Here is a 27,161-nt window from a genome sequence, read left to right as displayed (position 1 = left end):
CCTACATTTCTCACACAAGCCTACACACTGAATGTCAACAGGTGATTTCACCGAGAGAGAAGTTAAATACAAGGCATTGAAATCAGTCTAAAAGAGCAAGTTCAATGCACCTTGAAATACTTCCCTGTCCTTTCAAAAGATTCGCCTCCTTCATTGAGCACAAGCTGGAATTTCCATACCGTTTTCTTAATATCCTGCTGTAATTTCAGCAGAAACCCTGGAGAAACAGCAGAAATGTTCATTTTGGTTGCTTCCTCAGAGTCTCTGTTGCCTTTTTGCCCCACTTACAGCCTGAGATCAGAGATCTATCATGAAAGCCACTGGGACTAAAAACTTCAGATTTGTCAGGATACATACCAAACTTCTAAGTACATGTCCAAAAAGACAGTAGTCACCTGGAAAAGATGAAATGAAATGATTAGTATGAAGACAGTGGTGAGGTTCCACAGTCACCTATCACAACTCAGCTAGATCAAAAACTGGATTCCAAACTGTTACGCTGAAATGAACAAAATCATAATTGTTTGAAAATGGTCAGCCCATCTTCTGAAAATTGTTGCTTCCAAACTGGTGCATAAATTGGGACAGTAGGTCCTGACATGCTATTCCATCACAAAATGCATCAGAAGCATGATCAATACCCAACACTCTCTCAGAGAGAGTTTCTAATGGGAGTCACTCAGAAGTAATTGAGACTGGGGACACTGCCTGAGGAGATTTCATTTTCAGAGATCAGCCCTTTACTGCTGCTCAATCTGAAATCTGAAAGTTCAGTAGAGTAGGAATTGACCTTACAAGCTACAAGTCTTTATTAATAATGTTAGCTCTTCATTTGACTCCATTATTTAGAAACATCCTCTGACCGTTACAGTTCCCCCTCAAACAACCCCACCCCTGAATGTGGATCCATCGAGAACTGAAGCCTGGATGCACAGTCATCTGAAACAAGAAATAATTAATGAGTTTCACCGGTCTGTATTAATGTGTGGAAACTGTGAAACAGAACTGAAGAAAAAATGATTTGGATGTGAATCATAGGAAGTATGTCAGTAAGTTTGCAGATGACACCAAAATTGGACAGTGAAGAAGGTTACCCTAGAGTACAAGAGGATCATGATCAGGTGAACCAATGGGCTGAGGAGTGACAAATTTAGGTTTCGATTTAGATAAGTCTAAGATGTTACATTTTGGTAAGGCAAACCAGGGCAGGACTTATACACTTAATGGTAAGGTCCTGGGGAGTGCTGCCGAACAAAGAGACCTAGGGGTGCGGGTGCATAGTTCCTTGAAAGTGGTCTCACAGGGAGACAGGGCGGTGAAGAAGGCATTTGGTACGCTTGACTTCATTGACCTGTGCAGAGTACAAGATTTGGGACATCACGGTGCAGCTGTACAAGACATTGGTGAGGTCACTTTTATAATACTGTGTTCAATTCTGGTCTACCTGCTATAAGCAGGATGTTGATAAACTTGAAAGGGTTCAGAAAGATTTACAAGGATGTTGCCAGGACTGGATGGTTTGAGTTATAGGGAGAAGCCGAATGGGCTGGGGCTTTTTATCCTGGAGGTCGGAGGCTGAGGAGTGGTCTTATAGAGCTTTATAAAATCATGAGGGCATGGATAGGGTGAATAGCCAAGGTCTTTTTCCCAGGGTAGACAAGTCTAAAACTAGAGGGCATAGATTTAAGGAGAGAGGGGAAAGATTAAAAAGGATCTAAGGGGTAACCTTTTCACACAAAGGGTAGTGTGTATGGAATGGACAGCCAGAGAAGGTGGTGAAGGCTGGTGTAATGACAACATTGAAAAGATATCTATATCAGTACATAAATAGGAAGGAGTTAGAAGGATATGACCAAATGCTGGCAAATGGGATGAGGTCAGTTTGGCATGGATGAGTGAACTAAAGGGTTTGTTTCCGTCCTGTACAACTCTGAATCTAATTAGTTATATTTGCGTTGAATTATTGAGCAACGTTTTTATGGCTGAAACCTACCAGAGAATACGTGTGGGCATCAGGACTGGCTTGTAAATTTGCTTTGTACATACACATCAGGATAAAACAATTCCATGACAAGATTCTCTGCGATAGCTTTAAACAGAAAGGATATAAGGGGATTGATTTTTCTATGGTTTTTTTCTCTAGTGGCTGTGTTTGCTGACACCAGCGTGTGTGCTATGAGCTACTTTAAATCACATGTTCGCAGGTTACCCTGGGGGGATGTGGCCAGAGTGGGGAGAGAGAGAGATTGGGGCATGATGGGAGGAGGGGAGGGGGAGAGAGAGAGAGAGAGAGAGAATAAGGGCAGGGTTGGAGGAGGGGAGAGAGAGATCAGGAGCAGGGTAGGAGGAGGGGAGAGAGAGATCAGGAGCAGGGTAGGAGGAGGGGAGAGAGAGATCAGGAGCAGGGTAGGAGGAGGGGAGAGAGATCAGGAGCAGGGTAGGAGGAGGGGAGAGAGATCAGGAGCAGGGTAGGAGGAGGGGAAAGAGAGATCAGGAGCAGGGTAGGAGGAGGGGAGAGAGAGATCAGGAGCAGGGTAGGAGGAGGGGAGAGAGAGATCAGGAGCAGGGTAGGAGGAGGGGAGAGAGAGATCAGGAGCAGGGTAGGAGGAGGGGAGAGAGAGATCAGGAGCAGGGTAGGAGGAGGGGAGAGAGACAGATCAGGAGCAGGGTAGGAGGAGGGGAGAGAGAGAGATCAGGAGCAGGGTGGGAGGGGGAGAGAGAGAGAGATCAGGAACAGAGTGGGGGGGTGGAGAGAGAGAGATCAGGAACAGGGTAGGAGGAGGGGAGAGAGAGATCAGGAGCAGGGTAGGAGGAGGGGAGAGAGAGAGATCAGGAGCACAGTGGGAGGGGGGAGAGAGAGAGAGATCAGGAGCAGGGTAGGAGGAGGGGAGAGAGAGATCAGGAGCAGGGTAGGAGGAGGGGAGAGAGAGATCAGGAACAGGGTAGGAGGAGGGGAGAGAGACAGATCAGGAGCAGGGTAGGAGGAGGGGAGATAGAGAGATCAGGAGCACAGTGGGAGGGGGAGAGAGAGAGAGATCAGGAACAGAGTGGGGGGGTGGAGAGAGAGAGATCAGGAACAGGGTAGGAGGAGGGGAGAGAGAGATCAGGAGCAGGGTAGGAGGAGGGGAGAGAGATCAGGAGCAGGGTAGGAGGAGGGGAGAGAGAGATCAGGAGCAGGGTAGGAGGAGGGGAGAGAGAGATCAGGAGCAGGGTAGGAGGAGGGGAGAGAGAGATCAGGAGCAGGGTAGGAGGAGGGGAGAGAGAGATCAGGAGCAGGGTAGGAGGAGGGGAGAGAGAGATCAGGAGCAGGGTAGGAGGAGGGGAGAGAGAGATCAGGAGCAGGGTAGGAGGAGGGGAGAGAGAGATCAGGAGCAGGGTGGGAGGGGGGGAGAGAGAGAGATCAGGAGCAGGGTAGGAGGAGGGGAGAGAGAGAGATCAGGAGCAGGGTAAGTGGAGGGGAGAGAGAGAGATCAGGAGCAGGGTGGGAGGGGGGGAGAGAGAGAGATCAGGAGCAGGGTAGGAAGAGGGGAGAGAGAGATAAGGGGCAGGGTGGAACTGCATCAGGACACAGGACAGAACCAGGGGAAGTGCAGAAGAAGGGAGACAGATAGGGTGTGGGTCTCCTGGGCCCTGTTTGTTGCCCACCTGCCCTTCCCCCCTACCCTGCCTTTGTCCTATTCACTCTTTCCTCCTCCACCTGGGAAGCCAGCCTTGGGCTCACATCCCCTCTCTCCACCTTTGAACCTCAGCTCTACACGCATGCACAGCCCTGCATTTGCTCACGATGTTACATGTAAAGCCTATGTGATGACATATAGTGTTTGGAACCAAGCACTTGCATGTCCCTGAATAAGTATGAATGTACAGTTGCCCACCATTGTCACTGTCAGCAAACACTGCCTTCTATAAGATAGAGAAAAGGTCAAGTGACCTGACGATATCTTTTTCTAACTGGATTAAGGCTGCAGTGCAATTGCATCACATTCTGTAACTTGAATGAATCCGGTTGTGTGCTGATGTAGTAATGAAATAGTGAAGTGCAAATCTCTGTGTGGGCTGAACCTCGAAGGAGAGATGAAATCTGCCAATGAAGGCCGTTAAACTTGCAAGTTTTTATTTCTCAATCTGTATGGAAATATCCAGGAGTGATGGGTGGGGGAAAACTGCCAAAGAGGCCAGCTGTTTCCAAACAAAAAATGAGAAGAGAGGAGAGAAGAGGGGAAGAGACACAGAAAAAGAATGGAGTTAGCCTGAGCTACTCGACATGTTCCATCAGCAGAAACAATCCTGGCTTTGATCTTAGATGCTCACTGCTGCTGAAGCCCGAGCGCTCGGAGAATTTTGGCTAGGAATCTCACACTGTTGCATAATAGAAGGAAGTCATTGGCCCTTTTCTCAAGTCATTTTATCCCCTCGGGAAATACAAATTTATTCTCAATGCCTCATCTCTTCCATTCCTGTAAATATTTATGTAGGTGCTTGTTTTATTTTTTAAAAGATGGAAAAGCTGCTTGCCTCAACAAATCCCATAGCGAAGCATTCCAAAGGGCAGTAACTCTGAGGAAAGAAATAGCTACTAATCTCTTATCTTACCTTCCTACTGCCAGTTTCAATCAATGGCCCGTCATCACTTACTTCATGATTAGATAACACTCCCTTCTCTCTTGTCTTGTCAAAGCCCTTTGTCTTTTTAAAAGCATCTAATTACATACATCAGCAGCTTCTGTTCCAATGGAAATTGCTCAAGTATTCCAAGTTTTGGCTCATAACTACAGGTTTTCATTTCTTTCTAACAGCAAATTAAACTGGAAGAAACATTTCTTTAAAGGAAAAGAAAATAGAAGATGAATGCAAATGAAAATTGTTCTATCATGGATGATACCTGATTGGAAGAATATGTGACAATCAGTATTTGTAGATGAGGAGGAAGCTTGTGCTTTCAGAAATAGCATTTTCCAAGGAAAAATAACGTGATCTGATCTTCCTGGAAATGAAAGCATGTTGCAGCCAGGCATTTAGTTGTGTCAAAGGTCACCTTGAACATCATCACGCTACTTATTGAATTCATCTCCAGCTGGTGTTTTGACTATTCAAGGCCTTACACAACACAGCCCCAGTGTATGTTCTTCCATTCGGTTCCCAAGAAATAATAGTGAATCTAGGTAAGCTAGTGTTCCCTTGGAGTTGGGACTTCTCCTCCAACATTATCCCTCTATTTTGTTGAGTAAAGGGCTATGGTCATGAATGAAGACCTTCACTGAAGTTGAAAACACTGGTTAGAGACAAAGGTCCTGCAGATGTAGACAGGCAGGAGGCTGGAAGAACACAGCAAGCCAGGCAGCATCAGGAGGTAGAGAAGTCAACATTTTGGGTGCAATCTTTCTTCAGGACTGGGGGTGGGTGTAGGGGGAGTTACAGATAAAAGAGGTGATGGGGGCAGTGGTGAAGTGGGGAAAGGTGAAGACAGGTAGAGGGTATGACTTGGTTGGTCAATGGGAGAAATGTATCCAGTTGGTGGTTGGGAGAGGAAGAAGGGAGGGGGAGGGGCTTGGAAGGGAGTCGGGGAATGGGAAGGGAGGTTATTTGAAATTGGAGAACTCAATGTTGAGTCCAGGGAGCTGTAGTTGCCCAGGCGGAAGATGAGGTGTTGTTCCTCCAATTTGCAGTGGAAAGTGAGGACTGCAGATGCTGGAGATCAGAGCTGAAAAAGTGTTGCTGGAAAAGCGCAGCAGGTCAGGCAGCATCCAAGGAGCAGGAGAATTGACATTTCAGACATGAGCCCTTCTTCAGGAATGAGCCCTTTCCTGAAGAAGGGCTCATGCCCGAAACGTCGATTCTCCTGCTCCTTGGATGCTGCCTGACCTGCTGCGCTTTTCCAGCAACACATTTTCACCTCCAATTTGCAGTTTGGTTCGTTGTAGCAATGGAGGAGGCCGAGGATGGTCATGTTGGAAAGGGAGTGGGAAGAGGAATTAAAATGGCCAGTGACTGGGAGATCCAGTCAGCCCTTGCAGGCCCGGCTGCGAGGCTCGGTAAACCATTCCCTAAATTTATGTTCAGTCTCGCCAATGTAGAGAAGACCATATTGGAAGCACCTGATGCAGTAAAGTAGTTTGGAAGAGAGGCAGGTGAACCTCTGTCTCACCTAGAAGGACTGTTTAGGGCTCTGGATGGAGGTTGGAGGGGTAGTGTTCGGCACATTTTGCATCTTTTCCGGTTGCAGGGGAAGATACCTGGGAGGTTGGGAGGGGTTGGTGGACCAAGGACTGTCGAAGGGAAGGGTCCTTGCAGAAGGCAGAGAAGGGTGGGGAGGGGAAGATGTTCTTGGTGGTGGGGTCTATTTGGAGTTAGTGGTAGTGTCTAAGGATGATGTGTTGAACGCAGAGACTGGTGGAGTTGCAGGTGAGGACAAGTGGGACTCTGTTTTTATTGCATTTGGAGGGATGGGGTTTAGAACAGTGGAACAGGGAATGGAGGTGGTGCAGTGGAGAGCTGTCTGGATGACAGAGGGAGGAAAAGCACATTGTTCAAAATAGGTAGACATCTGGGATGCTTGGGAGTGGAATGTCTCCTCATCCAAGCAGATGCGGGGGAGGCAGCAGAATTGGGGAGAACAGGATGGAGTTCTTGCAGGATACTGGGTGGGAGGATGTATAGTACAGGTAGTTATGGGAGTCTGTGGATTTGTGGTAAACGTCCGTTTGGACACTGTTGCCAGAGATGGAAATGGTGAGGTCAAGAAAGGGGATGGAGGTGTCCGAGATGGACCAAGTGAATTTGAGGCTGGGGTGGAAATTGTGGGTGAAGTGGATGAACTGTTCCAGTACAGCCTGGGTGCTGAGCAGGCAAGATAAAGCAAGGAATAAGGAATGTCAAGTTTAGCTTTCAAAGGTTAATGGATTATAGGAATAAAAATAGTTTAGTGAAATCATGTTTAGGCCAATATATTCTCTTCCCACTGTACAAATAATAAATTCATGAAGTCATGGTGAAATTCCTTTGGCAATATTAATGTTAACATTCAAACTGGTACAACTTTCACCAACGTTTTGTCCATGTCTTCAATCCAATTTATCCTGCACCTCCCTCAGATTCATTATTTTATTAATTTCCCCAAACTGAACTAGAATCAGGTCTCATTTCATTTTATGTTCTGTACTTCATGGTTTCTGTTCCATGCTAATTGACTTTTAGTTCCTATTCCCTCTTTCCAACTTCCCTTTTTTTAAGTTGAAACTGTGTACCTGCCAATTAGAATGTTAGAGCTAAGAGTTTCAACATCGGACATTGAATTCAAGGGTACATTGTGCATCCTTGCCACCCTCAGTCTTTCTTCCAAGTGGTGTTCAATGCGGATGCATCAGCTGATGGGCACAGCAGATGGTAAGGAGGTTTCTTTGCCCACATGACCTGATGCATGTGACTTCTAGGTTCAGTGTGGAGGATTCCCAGGGCAATTCTCTCCTGACTGTATACCACTGTGCTGAAACCTCTGCTGGGTCTATTGATTTGAGTTGATTTGTTGTCTTCACATGTACCTAGGTACAATGAAAAGTTTTGTTCTGTGAGCAGTACAGGCAGATTATAGCAAACAAGACATAAAGATCATAGGGTGCTTAGACAGAGCAAGGCATACAATGTCAACAGAATTGGACATAGCCGGAGATAGCGACAGTGGAATCTGGGACGTTATCATTCGGCCCCATTCCAAGGTGTGACAATGTCAAACTGCTGCTTGACTGGCCTTGCCCCAGCTCTCCCAATTTTGGCAAAAGTCCTCAAATATTCATCAGCAGGGTCAATAAGGTTGAGTCTGTTGTTATGCTTTCCAGTGTCTCCGTCATGTCTGGTGGTCTGTCTGGTTTCATTTCTTGCTTTAGACTTTGATGCAACTGTGTGGCTTGCTGAGCCATCTCAGAGGGCAGTTGAGTGTGAACTCACATTATTGTGGGTATGACATTAGGTATAGGCCAGACTGGATTTGGACTGCAGCTTTACTTTCCTGAAGGACATTTTTTTACTTGAATTCAAATTTCATCATCCACCATGTCAGATTTCATATGCTTTCTCCAGCACATAAGCCTTGGGTTTAATCCAGTGACAATACCACTATGCTATTGTCTCCACTAACCATCATCTGTTTATTAAATCTTGCCAGTTAGCAAACCACCAAGACATCATGTCAATAGATATGAAGCTGGCAAAACACAGCAGGTCAGACAGCATCCTAGGAGCAGGAAAGTCAACGTTTCAAGCCAAAACATTGACATTCCTGTGCCTCGGATGCTGTCTGACCTGCTGTGCTTTGCCTGCCTCACTGGCTTCCAGCATCTGCAGTCCTTACTGTCTCCAATTCACCAATACATCTATCTCCAAACTCGGCAGGAAATTCTGGCCAGGTCCTACTGCCTTCTCTGTAACATTCCTGCCACTCTGCCTTGCGAAATGGAGAGCTTCTGCCACACACCCAGCAGCATACTGTAACTCAGAAACAACTGCAGATGCTGTAAATCAGGAGCAAGGGCAGGGGTTGCTGGGGGGGGGGGGTTCAGGTCCGCTGACCCTTCCTCTGGTTTTTCTTCACATGCTGCCAGACCTGCTGGGCTTTTCCAGTGGCTTCTGTTTGTGTTCCCTGTTATTCCAGTCATTTGGTTTGTCTCCAGCACCACCTTATTTTTAAGTTTTTGTAATTATCTCTCTGCCTCATTTAATTGTATCATAGGTCATCCCTTTGGTGGTTATCCAGCTGTTGACACTTTACTCACACCATCTAACATTCTTGGCCACCTGCAGTCTTATTATTCGACACTCCACTCATACCATTTGTATGATCTTTTGATCTCTCTGCCCCTAAATTCTGTGTTCTGTGTGCTTCCCACTCACTTCACCTGATGAAGGGGCTATGCTCCAAAAGCTTGTCATTTCAAATAAACCTGTTGGACTATAACCTGGTCTCGTGTGATTTCTGACCAAGAGCCACATAATGAGAAAAGCTGCAATTTAAGGATATACATTTTATCGCTATTTAAAATGATAAATAAACAGTTATGCAAATTAGAGAAAATATATTTTTCCCTGGAATATTCATCAACTCATAGCAAGGCAAGAAAGAAATGTATGAAAGCAGATCCTTGTGTAGGTGTCTCTGAGGTCTGTAGGACCGAATGACTGCAAATGCTGGAATCTGTACTGACAACAAAAAATACTGGAGGTCACAGTGGGTCAGATATCATCCATGGAGAGAGAGCAAGCTAATGTTTCAAGTCTAGATGATCCTTCATCAGAGCTGATGTGATGTGAAGAGTCATCTAGACTTGAAACATTAGCTTGCTTTCTGTCCATGTATGCACCTTGAGGTCTGTACTGGAAGTTAGGACTTGTATTTAGAGTCATAGAGATGTACAACACAGAAACAGACCCTTCGGTCCAACACGTCCATGCCAACCACATATCCTAACCTAATCTAGTCCCATTTGCCAGCACTTGTTCTGAACTGAGAGCTTACAAGCACCTGTGCATACAACTAGATGACAGTCCCAGTGTGTACCGGAATATTGAAAATATGTAACATTTGGCTGTGAAATGGATACCTGAGTTTGGTTGCTGTTTTGACAACAATTCTAATTTAACCAATCGGTTTAAATTATGCCCCAAGATACTAAAACCTAATCGAGTTTGAATTTTTTTTGTTTCGCCAACATCAAATCAATGAGACAATCTGATGTTGGGGAGATAGTGTATAAACATGTGGACATTTTAAAAATTGGTCAGAGAGCAACTGCCGTAGAGCCAGAGAGCTAATTGCCCATCCAACAACTTGCTCTCAAAGACATTAGACTCTCTGTCAAAGGTACCTTTTTATATGAAACATACTCGCAGTAAAAAAGAAAGAAGATGACTCAGGGAAATCAGCAGCTGGAAGAGTGAAGATGATAATGACAGAAAAAGATAATGACTTGTGGTTTTGAAATTAAGTTGATGTAATTTTAATAAGTGTCTTATTGGAACAGCATATTGTTATAGAGTTAGAGGCAGATGGTAAGCAGTTAAGAGAAAGTGGGGGTAGCTTTGAGTTGTGAATAGTTGTTGTTTAATGTTCACGTTTAGAGTTAAAAAATAAATTGATATCATTTTCTTTAAATAGTCTAATTTGGGAGTTCTCTGTCACATATATTTTAACATCTTATGAGGCGAGGTGAGCTTTTCTGGGTGTTTGGTTTAATTAACAGAGGGGTTCATCGCCATGTCATAACAGTTCAAGGGCTCGGGTCTGAGATTTGGAGGGGTTTAGACAGATCCAGTCAGGGATTTGGACAGATTTGAACAAACTTGGGGTATGAAAAATCCCCGCAGATTTAAACACTTATTGATTTGTGTCCTAGACCTCGAAAAAAAGCTTAGGTAAGAAAATTTGTTTAAGGGCCCCTCAAAGATCAGCAAGGCAGCCTTTGTGTGGAGCCACAGAAAATGGGGGAGATACTAAATGAATACTTTGCATCAGTATTTACTGTGGAAAAGGATATGGAAGATACAGACTGCAGGGAAATAAATGGTGACATCTTGCAAAATGTCCAGATTACAGAGGAGGAAGTGCTGGATGTCTTAAAATGGTTAAAAGTGGATAAATCCCCAGGACCTGATCAAGAACTCTGTGGGAAGCTAGAGAAGTGATTGCTGGGCCTCTTGCTGAGATATTTGAATCATTGATAGTCACAGGTGAGTTGCCGGAAGACTGGAGTTGGCAAACGTGGTGCCACTGTTTAAGAAGGGCGGTAAAGACAAGCCAGGGAACTATAGACCGGTGAGCCTGACCTCGGTGGTGGGCAAGTTGTTGGAGGGAATCCTGAGGGACAGGATGTACATGTATTTGGAAAGGCAAGGACTGATTCGAGATAGTCAACATGGCTTTGTGCATGGGATATCATGTCTCACAAACTTGATTGAGTTTTTTGAAGAAGTAACAAAGAAGATTGATGAGGGCAGAGCAGTAGATGTGATCTATATGGACTTTAGTAAGGCGTTCGACAAGGGTCCCCATGGGAAACTGATTAGCAAGGTTAGATCTCATGGAATACAGGGAGAAGTATCCATTTGGATACAGAACTGGCTCAAAGGTAGAAGACAGAGGGTGGTGGTAGAGGGTTGTTTTTCAGACTGGAGGCCTGTGACCAGTGGAGTGCCACAAGGATCGGTGCTGGGCCCTCTACTTTTTATCATTTACATTGCGTGCAATTCTGGTCTCCTTCCTATTGGAAAGATGTTGTGAAACTTGAAAGGGTTCAGAAAAGATTTACAAGGATGTTGCCAGGGTTGGAGGATTTGAGCTATCGAGAGAGGCTGAACAGGCTGAGGCTGTTTTCCCTGGAGCGCGGAGTTTGAGGGGTGACTTTATAGAGGTTTACAAAATTATGAGGGGCATGGATAGGATAAATACACAAAGTATTTTCCCTGGGGTCGGGGAGTCCAGAACTAGAGGGCATAGGTTTAGGGTGAGAGGGGAAAGATATAAAAGAGACCTAAGGGGCAACTTTTTCACGCAGAGGGTGGTACGTGTATGGAATGAGCTGCCAGAGGATGTGGTGGAGGCTGGTACAATTGCAACATTTAAAAGGCATTTGGATGGGTATTTGAATAGGAAGGGTTTGGAGGGATATGGGCCGGGTGCTGGCAGGTGGGATTAGATTGGGTTGGGATGTCTAGTCGGCATGGACGGGCTGGACCGAAGGGTCTGTTTCCATGCTGTACATCTCTATGACTCTCTAATTTCAATTATTTGTGGTTATTTAAATTAAAAGTGAAGTAAATAGCTCTTAACATTGCTAAAGAGGTTCTGGGGTTTGAAGACACTTCCCAAATTTGCCAAGAAAGTTTAGAAAGTCAGAGGAAGGATATACTTTTAGAATTAACAAACAAGTTAGAATTGGATTTAATCAGGGACAAAAGGAGAGCTGAAATTTTAACGGAGTTGATCAAGCATTTTAGTGCATCAGAGAAACAGATGAGTGCTGCAGAGTTAGAGAAACTTAAATTGCAATTGAGACAAATGGTGTTAGAAGATAAAGAAAGGGAGAGAAGGTTCTTGGCTGGGCAAAAAGAAAGAGAGAGAAGAAAGAGAGAGAGGAAGAACTTGAACTATAGAAATTGTGAATGAGTCAGGATGAAGATGAAAGGAGAAGGTTTTGATATATACAAATATGTTAAAACGTTGCCACAATTTGATGAGAAAGATGTCGAAGCCTTTTTTTATTTCATTTGAAAAATTTGTTTGGCAGAAGGAGTGGCCAGAGAACCTTTGGGTAATGCTAGATCAGACTAAGCTGGCAGGCAGAGCTACTGAGGTATTTGCAGTGCTGTAGATGAGGGGTCAAGAGATTATACAGCTGTCAAATGGCTATTTTGAGTGCTTACCCATTGGTACCAGAAGCGTTTCGACAGTGGTTCAGAAACATAAAGAAGGAAGCAAGCCAGACTTACGTTGAGTTCGAAAGAATTAAACATCGCAATTTTGATAGATGAATGTGGGCCTTAAAAACAGATAAGACATATGTGGCTCTATTCTGCTGGAGGAGTTAAAAAACTCACTTCCAGAGATGATAAGAACTTATGTGGATGAACAGAAAGTTCAAAAAGTGAGAAGAGCAACAGAGACGGCAGATGGATATGCATTGGTGCTGAAGGCAAAGTTTAGCTTCCAGCAAAAATTTCATCCCGTGAGGGATAGAAATTAGGAGAAGAGGAGATCCTACACTACAAAACAAAGAGTAGAGCACAGTGGTAATAGTTTACCACATGTGAAAAAAGAAGCCCAAGAGATTGAAAAGGAGGTGAAAGGTGTCAGGTGTTTCCACTGTGGTAAGGTAGGATAAGTAAAGTCACAGTGCTAGTCTCTCTTACTACATTCTTTCCCACAGTGCTGGTCATTGAAGAAAGGCACTGTGGGAAAAGATGTAGTAAGAGAGCCTAAGCCTGTGGGATTAATGGAAGTAGTAAAGGAAATCCCAAAACAAATCAAGTAGCTGCAGGAGAGTACACATCATAGGCAGGGGCTAGGGATTGAGTTAGCGCTTGATCTCTATAAAGACTTCACCTCTATGGATAAAGTTTACTCAGGAAGAACAGGGGGAGAAGGGAAAGAAGTTACAATTTTGAGAAGTGCAGGAGCTAATCAATCTCTAATAGTAAGACATGAACGTATCTGCATTCTTCCTGACCTGTTATCCGAGAGAATGGTCATTTGTGGAATAGATGGACAGAAATTTAGCATTCTCCTATGTAAAATCAGGTTGCAGTGGCAACTCAAGACTGTGGAAGTTACAGTGGGAGTGTTTGACATGATGTCAGTTCTAGAAATACAGTTTGTTCTTGGGAACAATTTAGCAGGATCTATGGTGGGAGTGACACCCCTTGTGAAAAAGCCAAAGGAAGACCAGGGAACTGAGGAGTTAAAAGACAAACATCCTGAACTTTTTCCAGACTGTGTAGTAACAAGATCCCACTGTCGTAAGTCACAGCAAGAAGCAAAAACTAAAGAGAAAGACAAGGAGTTGATGTTCAGTTAGTTGACACCCTGTTAGATGTGATGGTGCAGGGAAAACCTGTATAGGTAGAGGGTCAGGCAGAGAAAGGCTAGTGGACTTACAACAGAAAGATGAGACAATAAAATATATATATGTAGATGCATACTCAGAAAAGACATCAGAATATATTCCCAAGGGTTATTGTCTTAAGGATAGAATCCTAAGATGAAAATGGAGACCACAGCAGTTAGTGCCGGGGAAGAAATGGATGGAAGTGCACCAGGTTATGTTGCTGGGAGCATACAGACAGAAAGTATTATGGGTAGCACATGAATTACCTGTAGAGAGTCACCTAGGGTGAGGAAGTCTCAGGCTAAGGTACAAAACCACTTCTATTGTCCTGGACTGCACAAGGATATGGTTAACCTTTGCTGTACATGTCATACATGTCAAATGGTAGGTAAGCCACAGGCAGTAATAAAACCTGCATCATTATTTGCAATTCCCACATTCAAAGAACCTTTCACGTGGGTTATAATTGATTGTGTAGGTCCCGTCCCTGAAACTAAAAGTGGGGACCAGTACTTGCTAGCCATAATGGATGTGTCTACCAGATTTCTGGAGGCAATTCCATTATGGAGTATCAATGTAAAAAGGGTGTTAGAGGAGTTGGTAGTTTTCTTTACCCAGTATGGGCTAGCCAGAGAGATTCAGTAAGACAAAGGATCTAATTTTACTGCTAGGTTGCTTAAGGAGGTTATGGATAGGTTAGGCATACAGCACTTTAAATCCAGTGACTCTGAGGGAGCTTTGAAAAGCTTGCACCAGGCCCTGAAGAACATGTTGAGAGCATATGGTCAGGATTACCCAAATGATTGGGATAAAGGTATTCAATTCATATTGTTTGCCATTATAGAGATGCGCTAAACAAATCCATTCAGTTACTCCCTTTGATTTAATATTTGGACATGAAGCGAGAGGCCTCTTGAAACTAGTTCAAGAAAACTTTTTCAGATCAAAGTCAGAGATGTCACACTTGGATTATGTATCTGAGGTGAGGGAGATATTAAATCAGGTATGTAAGTTACCTAAACAGCACCTGAAGAGTGCACAGCATAGAGTGAAACAAGTGGCAGATAAAAATTCTAAAATTCAAACATTTTCCCGTGGAGATGATGCATTAGTATCATTACCAGTGGTAGGGGATACCTTCAAAGCCAGATTTAATGGTCCCTATCAAATTGAGAAAAAGTTGAGTCTCGCAAACTATCTGATAAAGATGCCAGATAGAAAAAAAAACTGTGTCGGATATGTCACGTGACTATGTTGAAACCTTACTATAATAGAGACAGGGAACTGGAGAAACAGGTGTTACTCACTGCCCCACAGAGTGAGGAATCAAATCCAGATGGAGATTTTGATGTGCCTCAAAGTATGGTAAATAATGAGGAAGTCCTTGAGGAGTGGGATAGGTTATTGAGCTATCTGTCTTAGGAGCAAAGAACCAAGTTGAAAGATTTGTTTCAGCAGTAAGAGGACATATGCAGGAATAAGATGGGGAGGACTAATACTACTGTGCATGAGGTGCAAGTAGGGATTGCTGTTCCGATAAAACAATACCCCTAACAGATTATGAGGCAAGGCGAGCTTTTCTGGGTGTTTGGTTTAAATAACAGAGGGGTTGACCTCTATGTAGTAACTTTGACTAAGGGGATGTGGTCAAACTCATGAAGTTGGAAAAAAGGAGCAATCAGATGGAACACCTTTACTTAAGTGGAAGAGTACTCGAATTTATTAGTATGGAAGGAGATTGAGACAGACAGTAAAAACTGACAAGACCGTTGGAAGAAAGTAGGAATGAAGTAAGATGCCATACACTGAGAGGATGGTCAGTAGGGCTGATTGAAGATTATGCGATGTTTGTTTGGTATAATATCTTTGCACACGATTCATTTTAAAAAAACTTACATTATTGAAGACGAATGAAAACTCCTTCTTTTTTCCTACTTTGATGTTCTCTCCAATATTGAATGAGGTAGTGCCCAAAGTTTCATCCATCACATAATTTGCATCCATTAAAGTAATCTATGAAGCAAATACATCAAAATAATCAAGTCATGCATCCACAGCTGAAATAAGATTGGCCAAATGTAAGCAGCTGACTATAAGAACTGCACAGGGTTTTCTGCAGGACCTGATCCAAATACTAAAGTTCCTTCATTGTCCATTTGTCTGTTTAACATTAATTGCACTGCTCCTGAAAGCACTCACTGCCAAAGGGAAATCTGCAGTTTGCCCAAGTAACCATTCTTCTTAAATGAGCCTTGATGTGGCAGATAAGTTATTCATCTCTGTGATCAATCCTGTTCTGTCATATCTGACATCTACACAATGCACAAACAGTCACTGGATAATCAAGAGCGGAAATTCAAAATAATTATTTCCCAAAATGGGAAAAATTCAATTTTATCTCAGTAATGTTATAAATTATGTCCAAGAATATAAAAGAATAGATCACACCATTATCCCAGAACAACTGGGACATACATGTAACCATATCGGAGACAATATCAGAAAGAGACTGAAGAACTGCAAGTCCTGTCAGCAAAACAGTCATCTCAGAGAATCCTATGGACTGGGGCCATTGAGTGCTTTTCCAATTTTCTCCTTCTGTACATAATACCAATACATTGTGTCTGTTTGCCTCTGTGTGGAATTGCAGATGGGAGAGGCGAGAGTTTAATTGGGAGAGTTATGTAACGCTTGTATTTGCTAATGCAAAAGCAAAGTACTACAGATGCTGGAAATCTGAAATAAAAACGAAGTGCTGGAGAAACTCAGCAGATCCGGTGATAGCTGGAGAGAGAAACAGAGTTCACACTTCAAGCCCAGCTTCTTCAGAACTAATTGAGTATCATCGGTTTACTTCATGGAAGTGTTGTTATTTTTAACCAGTAGAGTCAACAAATTGAAACACTTGTACAGTTTTGAGATTGCATAAGATGTAACTGTTCACAGCTGATTATGGTATTTGTATACAACATATATAAATACTGTTTATATACACTGTTAATGTACATTAATGATAATCACTAATCTATATGATTAGAATTGAATATCCAAATCCAATTGTCTGGAAGAGGACATTTTACCTCCATAATATTCTTCTCATTGGGGTCAAGAAGGAATTCAAACGTCTCATTCCACTCTGGGTTGACAATGTTGTTGAGGTACTTGGTGCGTTTGCGGCCCTCTGGTGCCGTGGCGATGAGCAATTCAATGTAAGGGTCAGGAGTGTCAACTAAATAGGACATAAAAAAAGTCACTGCATACTGATTCCTACGTCCAAAACAGTACATCTTTGATTCCTAATTCTATCATTATACCTCATTGGAAAATATAGAAAACTAACGGCATTTTCCAGAGTGCACTATTCAGACTGTTTAATTTGGGTAAATTAACTTAATAAATATTTAGCTTCAGGCTGTCAAATCATGATGTGAGTGAATGGAATACGTTCCTTTTCAATTTTCCTTTAGAACGTTGAGCACACCAAATTGTGGGATTTGATGCTAGGTAATAGAATATTTCTCACTTCTGCATAAATCATTGGTGTTCATAGGTCGTTTGTAATTTTTCTAATGAAAAGGCTGTATAATCTCATCCTAAACATGCACAGTGTCTCAAAGATCAGAAGGAAGTTTTTACAATACCATTGTAAATAATTCCACTTTCCATGTGAGTCTTTCATTTACCCTTTTTATTGTCTATGTCTTATCCAGTGCTAGATTATGCCAGTTGTGAGGGATGGAACAGTATCAGTGCTGACAGTCATCATTCATTCTTAGGAGGAAACAAACAAGTTCTCACTTACTTCCTCAACTCTCTTCCAACAATAGGGAGTATGTAATAGGAGGAAGCCAGAAGAGATTAGGCAGAATAACTTGAGTGATAAGGCATAGAGGATTGTACTAGTGATGGGAGGAGATGGCGAGGAGAGGAAAACAGGTTGCAAATCAGAGAAGCAAGGTGCTGCACAGGAGGCTGCTAAATAAGAGAACAGGCTATGGTGTTAGGGGCAAGCTGACTAGAAGAAGGGGTTAAAGTGGTCTTTTACTGGATGGCAGGGACCACATCTGTTCATGTTATAGATTACCGATCTGGACAAAGGAACTGAGGGAATTGCTGCAAAGTTTCCAGATTGCCCAAAAATAGGTAGGGGGCAAGGATTGTTGAGGAAACAGGGAGGCTGCAGAAGAGCTTGGTCAGGCTAAGAGAGTGGGCAAAGAAGTGGCAGATGGAGTACAATGTGGAAGCATGTGAGGTTATATACTTTGCTTGGAATAATACATGCATAGGCTATATTCTAAACGTGGAAAGGCTTCAGAAATCTGAAGGTGAAGGGACTTAGGAGTCCTAGTTCAGGAATCTCATAAGGTTAATGTTCAGATTCGTTTAGTGGTTAGGAAAAGAAATACAATGTTAGCATTGCTTTCAAGAGGACAAGAATGCAAGAGCAGAGATGTACTGCTGAGACTGTAATAAGGCTGTGGTCAGACCACATTTGGAATATTGTGAGCAGCTTTCGGGCCTGTATCTAAGGAAGTATGTGCTGTCATTGGAGGGTTCCAGAGGAGGATTACAGGAATGATATCGGGATGTCATATGAGGAGTGATTGAGGACTCCGAGTCTGTACTCAATGGAGTTTGGAAGGATGAGGGAGGATATTTTTGAAACTTACAGAATACTGAGAGGCCTGGATGGAGTGGATTTGGAGAAGCTGCTTCCACTGGTAAGAGAGATTAGGACTGAGGGCACAGCCTCAGAATGAAGGGACGACCCTTTAGAACTGAGATGGGGAAGAATTTCTTCAGCCAGAGGATGGTGAATCTGTGGAACTCATTGTTGCTGAAGGCTGTGGAGGCCAAGTCATTGAATGTATTTCAGACAGAGATAAGTAGGATCTGGGTGATTAGCAAGGGGATCACAGGTTATGGAAGAAGGCAGAAGAATGGGTTGAGAAATATATCAACCTTGATCAAATGGCACAGCAGACTCAATGGGCTGAATGGCCTAATTCTGCTGTGTCATTATGCAGGGGGCAGCCATTTGGTGTCAGGTCTGCCCTGGCTCTGAATGAGCATGATGGTTTAGTTCTATTCTCCTGCATTTTCTCTGTATCCCTAACCATTGCTTTGATTCAAATAAATATTTAATGCCTTCTTGAATGCCTCAATTGAGCCTACCTCCATCGCACTTCCAGGCCGTGCATTCCAGACACTATTCACTGCTGTGTGAAAAACCTTTTTTTTTATATCTTTCCTGGTGTCTCCTGATTTTGCAAACTTCGATCATTTAGTTTTTTTCCTCTTCAAGAAAAGGGAAGACCCACCTTCTCCAATCTATTTTTATAATTGAGGTTTCTCATTCCTCAAACAATTTTAATAAACCTCTTCTGCACTCTCTTCATTGCATTCACATCCTTCTTCAAGGTATGACACACAAAACTGTCGACAATCATCCACCTGAGGTCTAACCAGTATCTTGTTGGTCAGTAAGCTCAGTTCCCTGGTTTGCAATTCAGTGTGATGTTAATGGCAGGGATCCAATTCCCACGTTGACGGAGGTTATCAGGAAGGTCCCTACTTCTCAACCTCTCCACTCACCTGAGGTATGATGACCCTCGGGTTAAACTCTCCACCAGTCATCTGCACGAGAGCGCAGTCATCTGGTCCTCTGGAAATATGATAACTTAACTAATATCTTATCCATGTTCAACATAACCTTTTTGTTCTTGTACCCATTGCCATTATTAACAAAGACTTTATGAACTGCACTCTCCACTTGTCTGGCCATTTCTAATGACTCATGCTTAAAGTGTCACATAAGCCAAGAAGTTCCCAGTGGGGGGTTACGGTTAATAGTGATCGGGATTAATATCATTCATAAGATGATATGAAGATCGGAATTTACAGCTTTCACACAATAAGATTGTGGCTGTTTTTGTACAGCTCCACTCCTCCATCTTCTCCCTATGTTCCATCATTCCCGTAACTTCTAAAATATCTATTGATCTCTGTCTTGAATCTACTCAATGAATGAGCATCTGCCATCCTGTGGAATTGAGAATTTCTAAAACTATGCAGTCCTGTGTGTGATATCATCTCAGCACAAAATGGCTAACCATTCATTCCAAGAGAATGACTCTTAGTCTGAAACTCTGCAATCACAAAAAATATCTTGATAGCATCAACCCTGTCAAGACTCCCAAGAATGTTATATGTTTTAATGAAGTTGATTTTCACAGTGACTTCACACAGATAAACTGCTGCTGTCTTCATAGTGGCTATGCATGTTTCAACACAGCACAGTCCAATGCAAATTTCCATTTTTATTTTCACTGTAAAAGAATGAAGACTATTGTTTTGAAGGCATAGGAAAATTGTGGCTGAACAATTCCACTTTGCAAGAAAGGACACAGTTGCAGAGTCACTTGATGGAAGTCTTTAAAACAATCAAGACATTTGTTAGAGTGGATACTGAGACAGTGTTTCCTTTTGTTGGCTACAGGATAACTAGAGTCCACCAATATTAGTTAGTCACCCAAGAAATCCAGGAACTCAGTATCACAATGTGTGACTGGAGTGAGTGGTACACAAACATTTAAGAGGAAGCTAAATAGGAAAATGAGGATGAAGCTAATCGAGGATTATGATGATGGATTTCCACAAGGAAAGAGTTTGCAGAATTACGGAGCATGAAGTTGAGTATGGACTGATTGGAACAAATGGCTCATTCCTGAGCTGTATATTTGATACAAAATTTTCCAGTCAATAAAGTTAAAGGCATAAGCCTGCATGCTGTTAATCTGACTTCACTAAAAACATACATCTTGTTAACTTAACAGTACAAGAATCTATCAATGATCTCACCCAATGTTTACTTAACAAAAATTAGACTTAATAAAATAATAGAATAGTATGTTTTATTTTATATGGCATAATGATTTCATTACTAGTACATCCTCTATCTTACGTTTACCAATGCCACAGATAATTTGCTTACATAATGGAAATGTTTACAACGGGCATGCATTTCCTGTTGTACATATTACAACATTCAAATATCTGTGTCACATGTAACAAGGGGGTGCTTGAATATTGAAACACATTTATTTGGCACAGGTTTGGTACAGAAGCCAGAATGTTTTGCAAAGTCATCATAAAACTCTAATCACATAGTCAAAGTGGTGATGATAAGCTGTGACAATAAGTAGGCTTTGTCCAATGTTCACTCATTAACAATTAAGCATCATAGCCTTAATGGGACACTGCTTCCCTTAAAGCAGAGTAATACTGCATTAATGGCTTCACAATATCTGCAGAAAATTGGCCTATACACATAGCACCAAATATGATCATACAAAGTCAACAGCCTAGTTTGTATCTTCCTCTAGTTCTTTATCACTCACTTCCAGAAGCCCATTTTGCCTTCTGACACAGGTCAATTTCAATTCCACCCTGTGCAAATGTCACTGCAGATTTGTGACTTTAATATACAGTATTTATCTTTGTATCACTTTGAGTGCTACTGTGTTCATAGAAACACAACTCTGCAAAAGAATTACAAAAATCCACACAACCAAATGGCTGTTATTAAAGCATGTTACCCTTAAGTAATGTGCATTGGAGTGCTGGTTGAAATTATTGGGGGTCACATTATTATTTTACTGAAAGCATTCAAAAAAAAGGAACAAGATAAAATTCTGAAGAGAACTGGGTGTTGATATTAATTTGAGTTCAGTCACTGAAAAATAATGCTTTATTAAATAATAATTATTTTGCAAAGTCTGCAGATCACAAGTATGCAGAGTAAGAGCAGTATAATTTGTCATTACCATATTACTGAATACTGAATTAAATACTGGAAATGAGTATTGGCACAATAAATGCAGATCTGGTTTAAAAGAAAGTCTTGAAGGGATATTTTCTTAAAGTGCCTGGCAAACATTGTTTTAACTATGAAAGGAAAAAGAAGTGTTTGAAAACCTTTTGCAACTTGAAAATATCACATCTAAGTGCTAGCAGCATGGGATTAACAATTTTGTATATGTGATTTAAAATAAAGAAATGTTTGGCTGACATTTAAAATTATACTTCTCCATTTAGCAGATGTATTGATTGTGGTTGCAGTTTTTAAAAACCAATTTGGATTCTCCCTCTTGTTCCCTGTGACTATTTTCCTCTTTGTATACATAACCGAAATGTTCTTGGCCAGAGATTAGTGTTAAATGAACCATTTGCCAAGCACTGTGCAACACCACTTGTTGTTACAAGCAGGCTTTCATTCTTCAGATTCTTTCAGCAACTTAATTTAAACATCTAGCAGACTTAACAAAGTCATATTTTTAACAGATGATGTTTTTTTAAATTGAACACTTAACGCAGGCAAAGCCCAGTAAAATAAATAGTGCAAGGATTCCAGAGCTGAATTAATACCAGATAATGCTGAAATTGCACAGTTCAGTTACTATTTGAAGGTGATAATCAGATTGAAGGCATTTTGGGTGAAACCTTGAGCTGTTTTACAGATGATGACAGAACTGCTGTACATTGAGTTTTTTCTTAAAGTGGAAGCATTATCTAGTACACGAAGAATTTAAAAGGAAATGCGCAAACTGTTTTTAATGGCATTTATCCTTTAGCAGATGTATTTCATCTTTGAACACAGCAGCATCTGTGCATTGCTTTCTTTCCTATTCATTCAGCACTGATTGCCAAAGGTTGTATGTGTATTGACCAGAATCCTGCAATAAAGACACTTGCAATGTTCAATTAATCAGAAGAGGGCATGATAGATGTATAGATCAATTTTTCTCAGTGGCTACAAGACTACAGAATCTATATAATTTGCTCATTTCTATCTAGGACAGCAGTTGACAGTTGGATGGAAAAAACGATGACTGCAGATGCTGGAAACCAGAGTCTAGATTAGAGTGGTGCTGGAAAAGCACAGCAGTTCAGGCAGCATCCGAGGAGCAGTAAAATCGACGTTTTGGGCAAAAGCCCTTCATCAGGAATACAGGCAGAGAGCCTGAAGGGTGTCCATTGTGGCCACCATTGCAAGGCTGTAATAGTGCTCGTTTATAATAAGTATTGGCAACACAAAGACACATTTTGTCACAGCTTTTCATTTTAAGCTCATCAGGTCATTTCCCAAATATAATCATTCAAGAGGGAATCCCACATTTATTCTGAGTGAGAGAAGAGTGTGGATTGGTTGGCTGGTGGGCTCTGAATAGAAAAGGCATTGTCAAAGAGAATGCATCCATTAATGATGGCTGACAGTAAACAGCCAGATTTTAAGTTTTGAAACCAGGTAGGTTGATGCTCATTGGTCATCGCATTGCCCTGAGTGAATGACTGTCACCTATTTTGCATGTGGCTAACAGCCATTTCCTGGCTAATTCCTCAGGGTATTATCCTGGTCAACTGGAATCAGTTAGCTGTATTTAACATGTAAACCAAGTCAGGCTGTAAGCCTGGGTACACTGTCCATGGCAATGCTTCTACTGACCAGCAGCCACTTGCCAATAAATCAGTACTCTCTATTCATGTAGTATGAATGTTGGTTTTGCCCTTGAATTAGCACTCTTGTGAGATGCCCTGATGACTGTAAGATGAAGAGTTTCAACAAGGTGCATCTTTTTTCAGCAACACATGAATTCTGTATGACCAAACATAAGGCAAATAATCTTGTTATTTAGAACTACTTGGTCAGTTCCTCCAGTTAATTGGCTTTCCAGTGTATTTGTCAAGATGAATGGCCACCAGCATTATGCTTCAAAATCAATCAAAGATTTTCAATTTTGCTTCATTATCCAAAGTTTAGGTTGATGCTTTCTTTGGTGGTTCTCAAGGCTGTTAGTCCTGAGCTGTCCAATTATAATGAGACTGTAGAGATTGTTATTTGCTATATCTGCAATGACTAGTCCTTGGTCATCAAGATGGCAGCGGAGTAGGGCTCCTGAGCTGTATCTCGTCTGCTCCACCGCTTTCCTTTTCCTTTTGTTATTTTTTCTTTTTTTTTCTCTTGTCCTGAGTTTGGACGATAGTGGCGAGGGATCCAAACATGGACAAGAGTGGATCCAGTGTGGATGTTATGACAGCAGTGAATGAGCCCAGCTCAGACTTATGCGAGGATAAGCATGGGACCTGGCATCAGAATCGGAGGCTGCTACATCAGCGGATGCCACGTTGGCAAGGTAAGCCATGTGGTGAAAGGTGGCCCTTGAGGATTGGCGACTTCAACGCTGGTGGTGGTGAAGCGATAGTGCAATGGCATCATGGCGACATCAGTGAGGTGGTCTAGAGGCAATAGATGGCTCCTGAAGAATGGCAACTTCGACACTGGTAGGGTCTGGCGTAGACGGTGGTGAGGTGGTGGAGGAGGGATAGCGACACAGGCATTGTTGATGATGAGCTAGCTCAGAAATGGACTCTCTTTAATCTATATCTTTCCTTTTCCCCCTTTTTCTTAAACAATTCAAAATGGAGCCTGATCACGGTGACATTGGAAAAGCCTCTCATTGTATTTAATGTTTTCTTGCTATAAAATGTACATAGAGTCATAGAAATGCACAGCACAGAAACAGACTTTTTGGTCCAACTTGTCCATGCCGACCAGATATCCCAACCCAATCTAGTCCCACCTGCCAGCACCCGGCCCATGTCCTTCCAAACCCTTCCTATCCATATACCCATCCAGATGTCTTTTAAATGTTGCAATTGTACTAACCTCCACCACTTCCGCTGGTAGCTCATTCCATACATGTACCACCCTCTGCGTGAAAACGTAGCCCCTTAGGTCTCTTTTAAATCTTTCCCCTCTCACCCTAAGCCTATGACCTCTAGTTCTGGACTCTCCCATCCCAGGGAAAAGACTTTGTCTATTTAGCTTATCCATTCCCCTCATGATTTTATAAACCTCTACAAGGTCACCCCTCAGCCTCCAATGCTCCAGGGAAAACAGCCCCAGCCTGTTCAACCTCTCCCCGCAGCTCAAATCCTCCAACCCTGGCAACTTCCTCGTAAATCTTTTCTGAACCCTTTCAAGTTTCACAACATCTTTCCGATAGGAAGGAGACCAGAATTCCATGCAGTATTCCAAAAGTAGCCTAATCAATGTCCTGTACAACCACAACATGACTCCCAACTCCTGTACTCAATACTCAGACCAATAAAGGAAAGCATACCAAACACCTTCTTCACTATCCTATCTATCTGCGACTCCACTTTCAAGGAGCTATGAACCTGTACTCCAAAGTCTCTTTGTTCAGCAACACTCCCTAGAACCTTACCATTAAATGCTTAAGTCCTGCTAAGATTTGCTTTCCCAAAATGCAGCACCTTGCATTTATCTGAATTAAACTCTATCTGCCACTTCTCAGGCCACTGGCCCATCTGATCAAGGTCCTGTTGTGATCTGAGGTAACCTTCTTTGCTGTCCACATGACAATAATTCATTCATTCACACTCCCAAAGCAGCCATTCTCAGATATTCTTGGAAAGGAGAAAAAGCATGTGTGTGGGGTGAGGGGAATTATGAGTCATCAACCAACTACCTTCAAATATGACCCAGACTGAGACAGCCCTGATGTAGTTTTCACAAACCAGCTCAATATGCCTATTTACTGAAGCTCTTAGCAGTTTTATTGTGCTGTTGAGCCAAATGAGTGGGGTCTATTTTCCCTCTGAGGGGAAAAAAAATTCCCCTCATCTCTGTCTTTAATGGATAACACCTTATTTTTAAGTAATGCCCTCTAATTCTCGACTTTCACACATTCTTTCCACATCCCACCCTGTCAACACCTCTCAGAATTTTACATTTCAATTAAATTGCCTCTTACCTTCTAGACTCCAGTGGATACAAGCTTAGACCGCTTAACTTGTCCTCATAAGACAACTTGCGCTTTTCAGATATTACCTGTTCAATTCATTTGCAACACCTTCATTTTCTATTATCAATTCCCAGACTCACTTTCTACAGAACAATCACTTTGTTACCTCTCTTCTGTTTTTAAATAACTTGAGAAACTCTTACTGTCATTACATTTCTAGCTAGCTCTCTCTCACACTTTAATCTTTCCTTCCCTATTAATCTTTTATTGTATTTTTATTCTGTTTATTCATATTATAACTCTGCTGTAATTTTGTATTCTGTCCAATCCTTACATATTTACATGCTTTTTCTTTAAGTTTGATACTATCATAAACATTTTTTAGTAAACCATAGATGGTAGATCCTCCTATTGGAAATTTTATTTCTTGTTGGATTTGTGAAATATTTATCAGAGCACTTGCCTAATTTGTTATCAGAGCATGCAAGCTCACTGCTAAGGCTGTGCAGTGATACCGGGCACAGAATAACCGTGCAGTTTTTACTCAATTCAAAGAAACTAGCAATAACAAATCAACATGATCTAGGAATGATCCAAATTAGACTCTGAAAGACAACAAAAAAATCAAGAGAATTGGGTATACTGGAAATCAGAAACAATAAGCAGAAATTGCTGGGAAAACTCAGGAGGTCTGGCAGCATCTATAGAGAGAAAGCAGAGGTCTATTGACCGTTCTTCAGACCATTGTTGAGAGATGTTATCTGGTACACAACATTAAAGGACCTGAACATTTTAGAGATCATGAATGAAATGAATATGCAGAAACGGATTAAAGTGGGACAGACTAGAATCATTGCTAATCTGGTACTGAAAGATAATTTTCTTTGTTAAACATTGGGTAACTTGCACCTGCAATTGGTAGTGCAGCATTTTTTTTAAATGAAAAGGGGGATGTTTGAAGGATGGCAATTGCACACAATGGCTTGCTGTGGTGATGTAAAATCTACTTTTGCTGTAGCTTTCTTTCACTTTAGTTTGTGGTAGGCATTAAACACATTACTCAAAACAAAGTCAAGTCCTTGGACTTAGAACAGCACCATGAGGTCTTTGCTGTTAGCCAGAGTCACCAGTATTCAACTTAACAGTTCATTTAGGTGTGACACCCAACAACTTCACCTTTTGACAGGGCTGCATTGAGGAGACAGCCTACATTAAGTAGTGAAGTCCTGGTCCAAGCTTTAAACTCCAAAGATTCTGATTCAGTGTTTCGAGGGCTCAGCCAATCTGACCACAATGGGTTAAATTAATGCTTGAGCAAATCTACTTTCACAGAACAAGGCCTTAGCCAAGATTTTGCATATATCAAATTTGTATGCAAGTGGATTTGAATATATTCCAAAAATAAGTAATGAGTAGTACGGTTGTGCCTTAAAGTTTGTCCTGTCACAGCCATCATACCTACTCTCCCAAACTAAAATGCCAATGCTTTTTCTAAAGCAAGAAGCATTCATTGTGAACTCATGGACAATCTATGTATTTATAGAAAGGATTTCATGCAAGGAGAAGGTCAAGGCCTGGCAACATAAAACATGTCTGATAATGTGTAAACACGTGCCAACATTTGAACTCTATTAATGCAGCTGTGTATAATGGACTGCTGTTTATTGGAACATACACTACAGTCGACATATTTCAAAACACTTCAAACACTGACATTTAGGTCTGGGTTAGGAATTGCAAATAC

General features: G+C 41.9%; 1 protein-coding gene across 2 annotated transcripts in view; it reads right to left on the bottom strand.

The window, feature by feature from the left end:
• LOC122554454 (cytosolic phospholipase A2-like) overlaps nucleotides 1-27,161 on the bottom strand; it is a 138,410-nt gene that overhangs the window by 62,915 nt on the left and 48,334 nt on the right. For both annotated transcript variants that reach the window (XM_043699514.2, XM_043699513.2), the window contains 3 exons: nucleotides 16,670-16,818; nucleotides 15,486-15,602; nucleotides 358-395 (listed from right to left, as the gene is read on the bottom strand). In XM_043699514.2, coding sequence (XP_043555449.2) covers nucleotides 358-395; nucleotides 15,486-15,602; nucleotides 16,670-16,818 — 304 coding nt within the window. The remainder of the gene's footprint in view (nucleotides 1-357; nucleotides 396-15,485; nucleotides 15,603-16,669; nucleotides 16,819-27,161) is intronic.

This window comes from Chiloscyllium plagiosum, unplaced genomic scaffold (genome assembly GCF_037043375.1).
Source record: "Chiloscyllium plagiosum isolate Xiang-an unplaced genomic scaffold, Cpla_swu_hap1 HiC_scaffold_9, whole genome shotgun sequence".
Taxonomy (NCBI): Eukaryota; Metazoa; Chordata; class Chondrichthyes; order Orectolobiformes; family Hemiscylliidae; genus Chiloscyllium; species Chiloscyllium plagiosum.
This window is presented reverse-complemented; position numbering and strand designations above follow the sequence as displayed.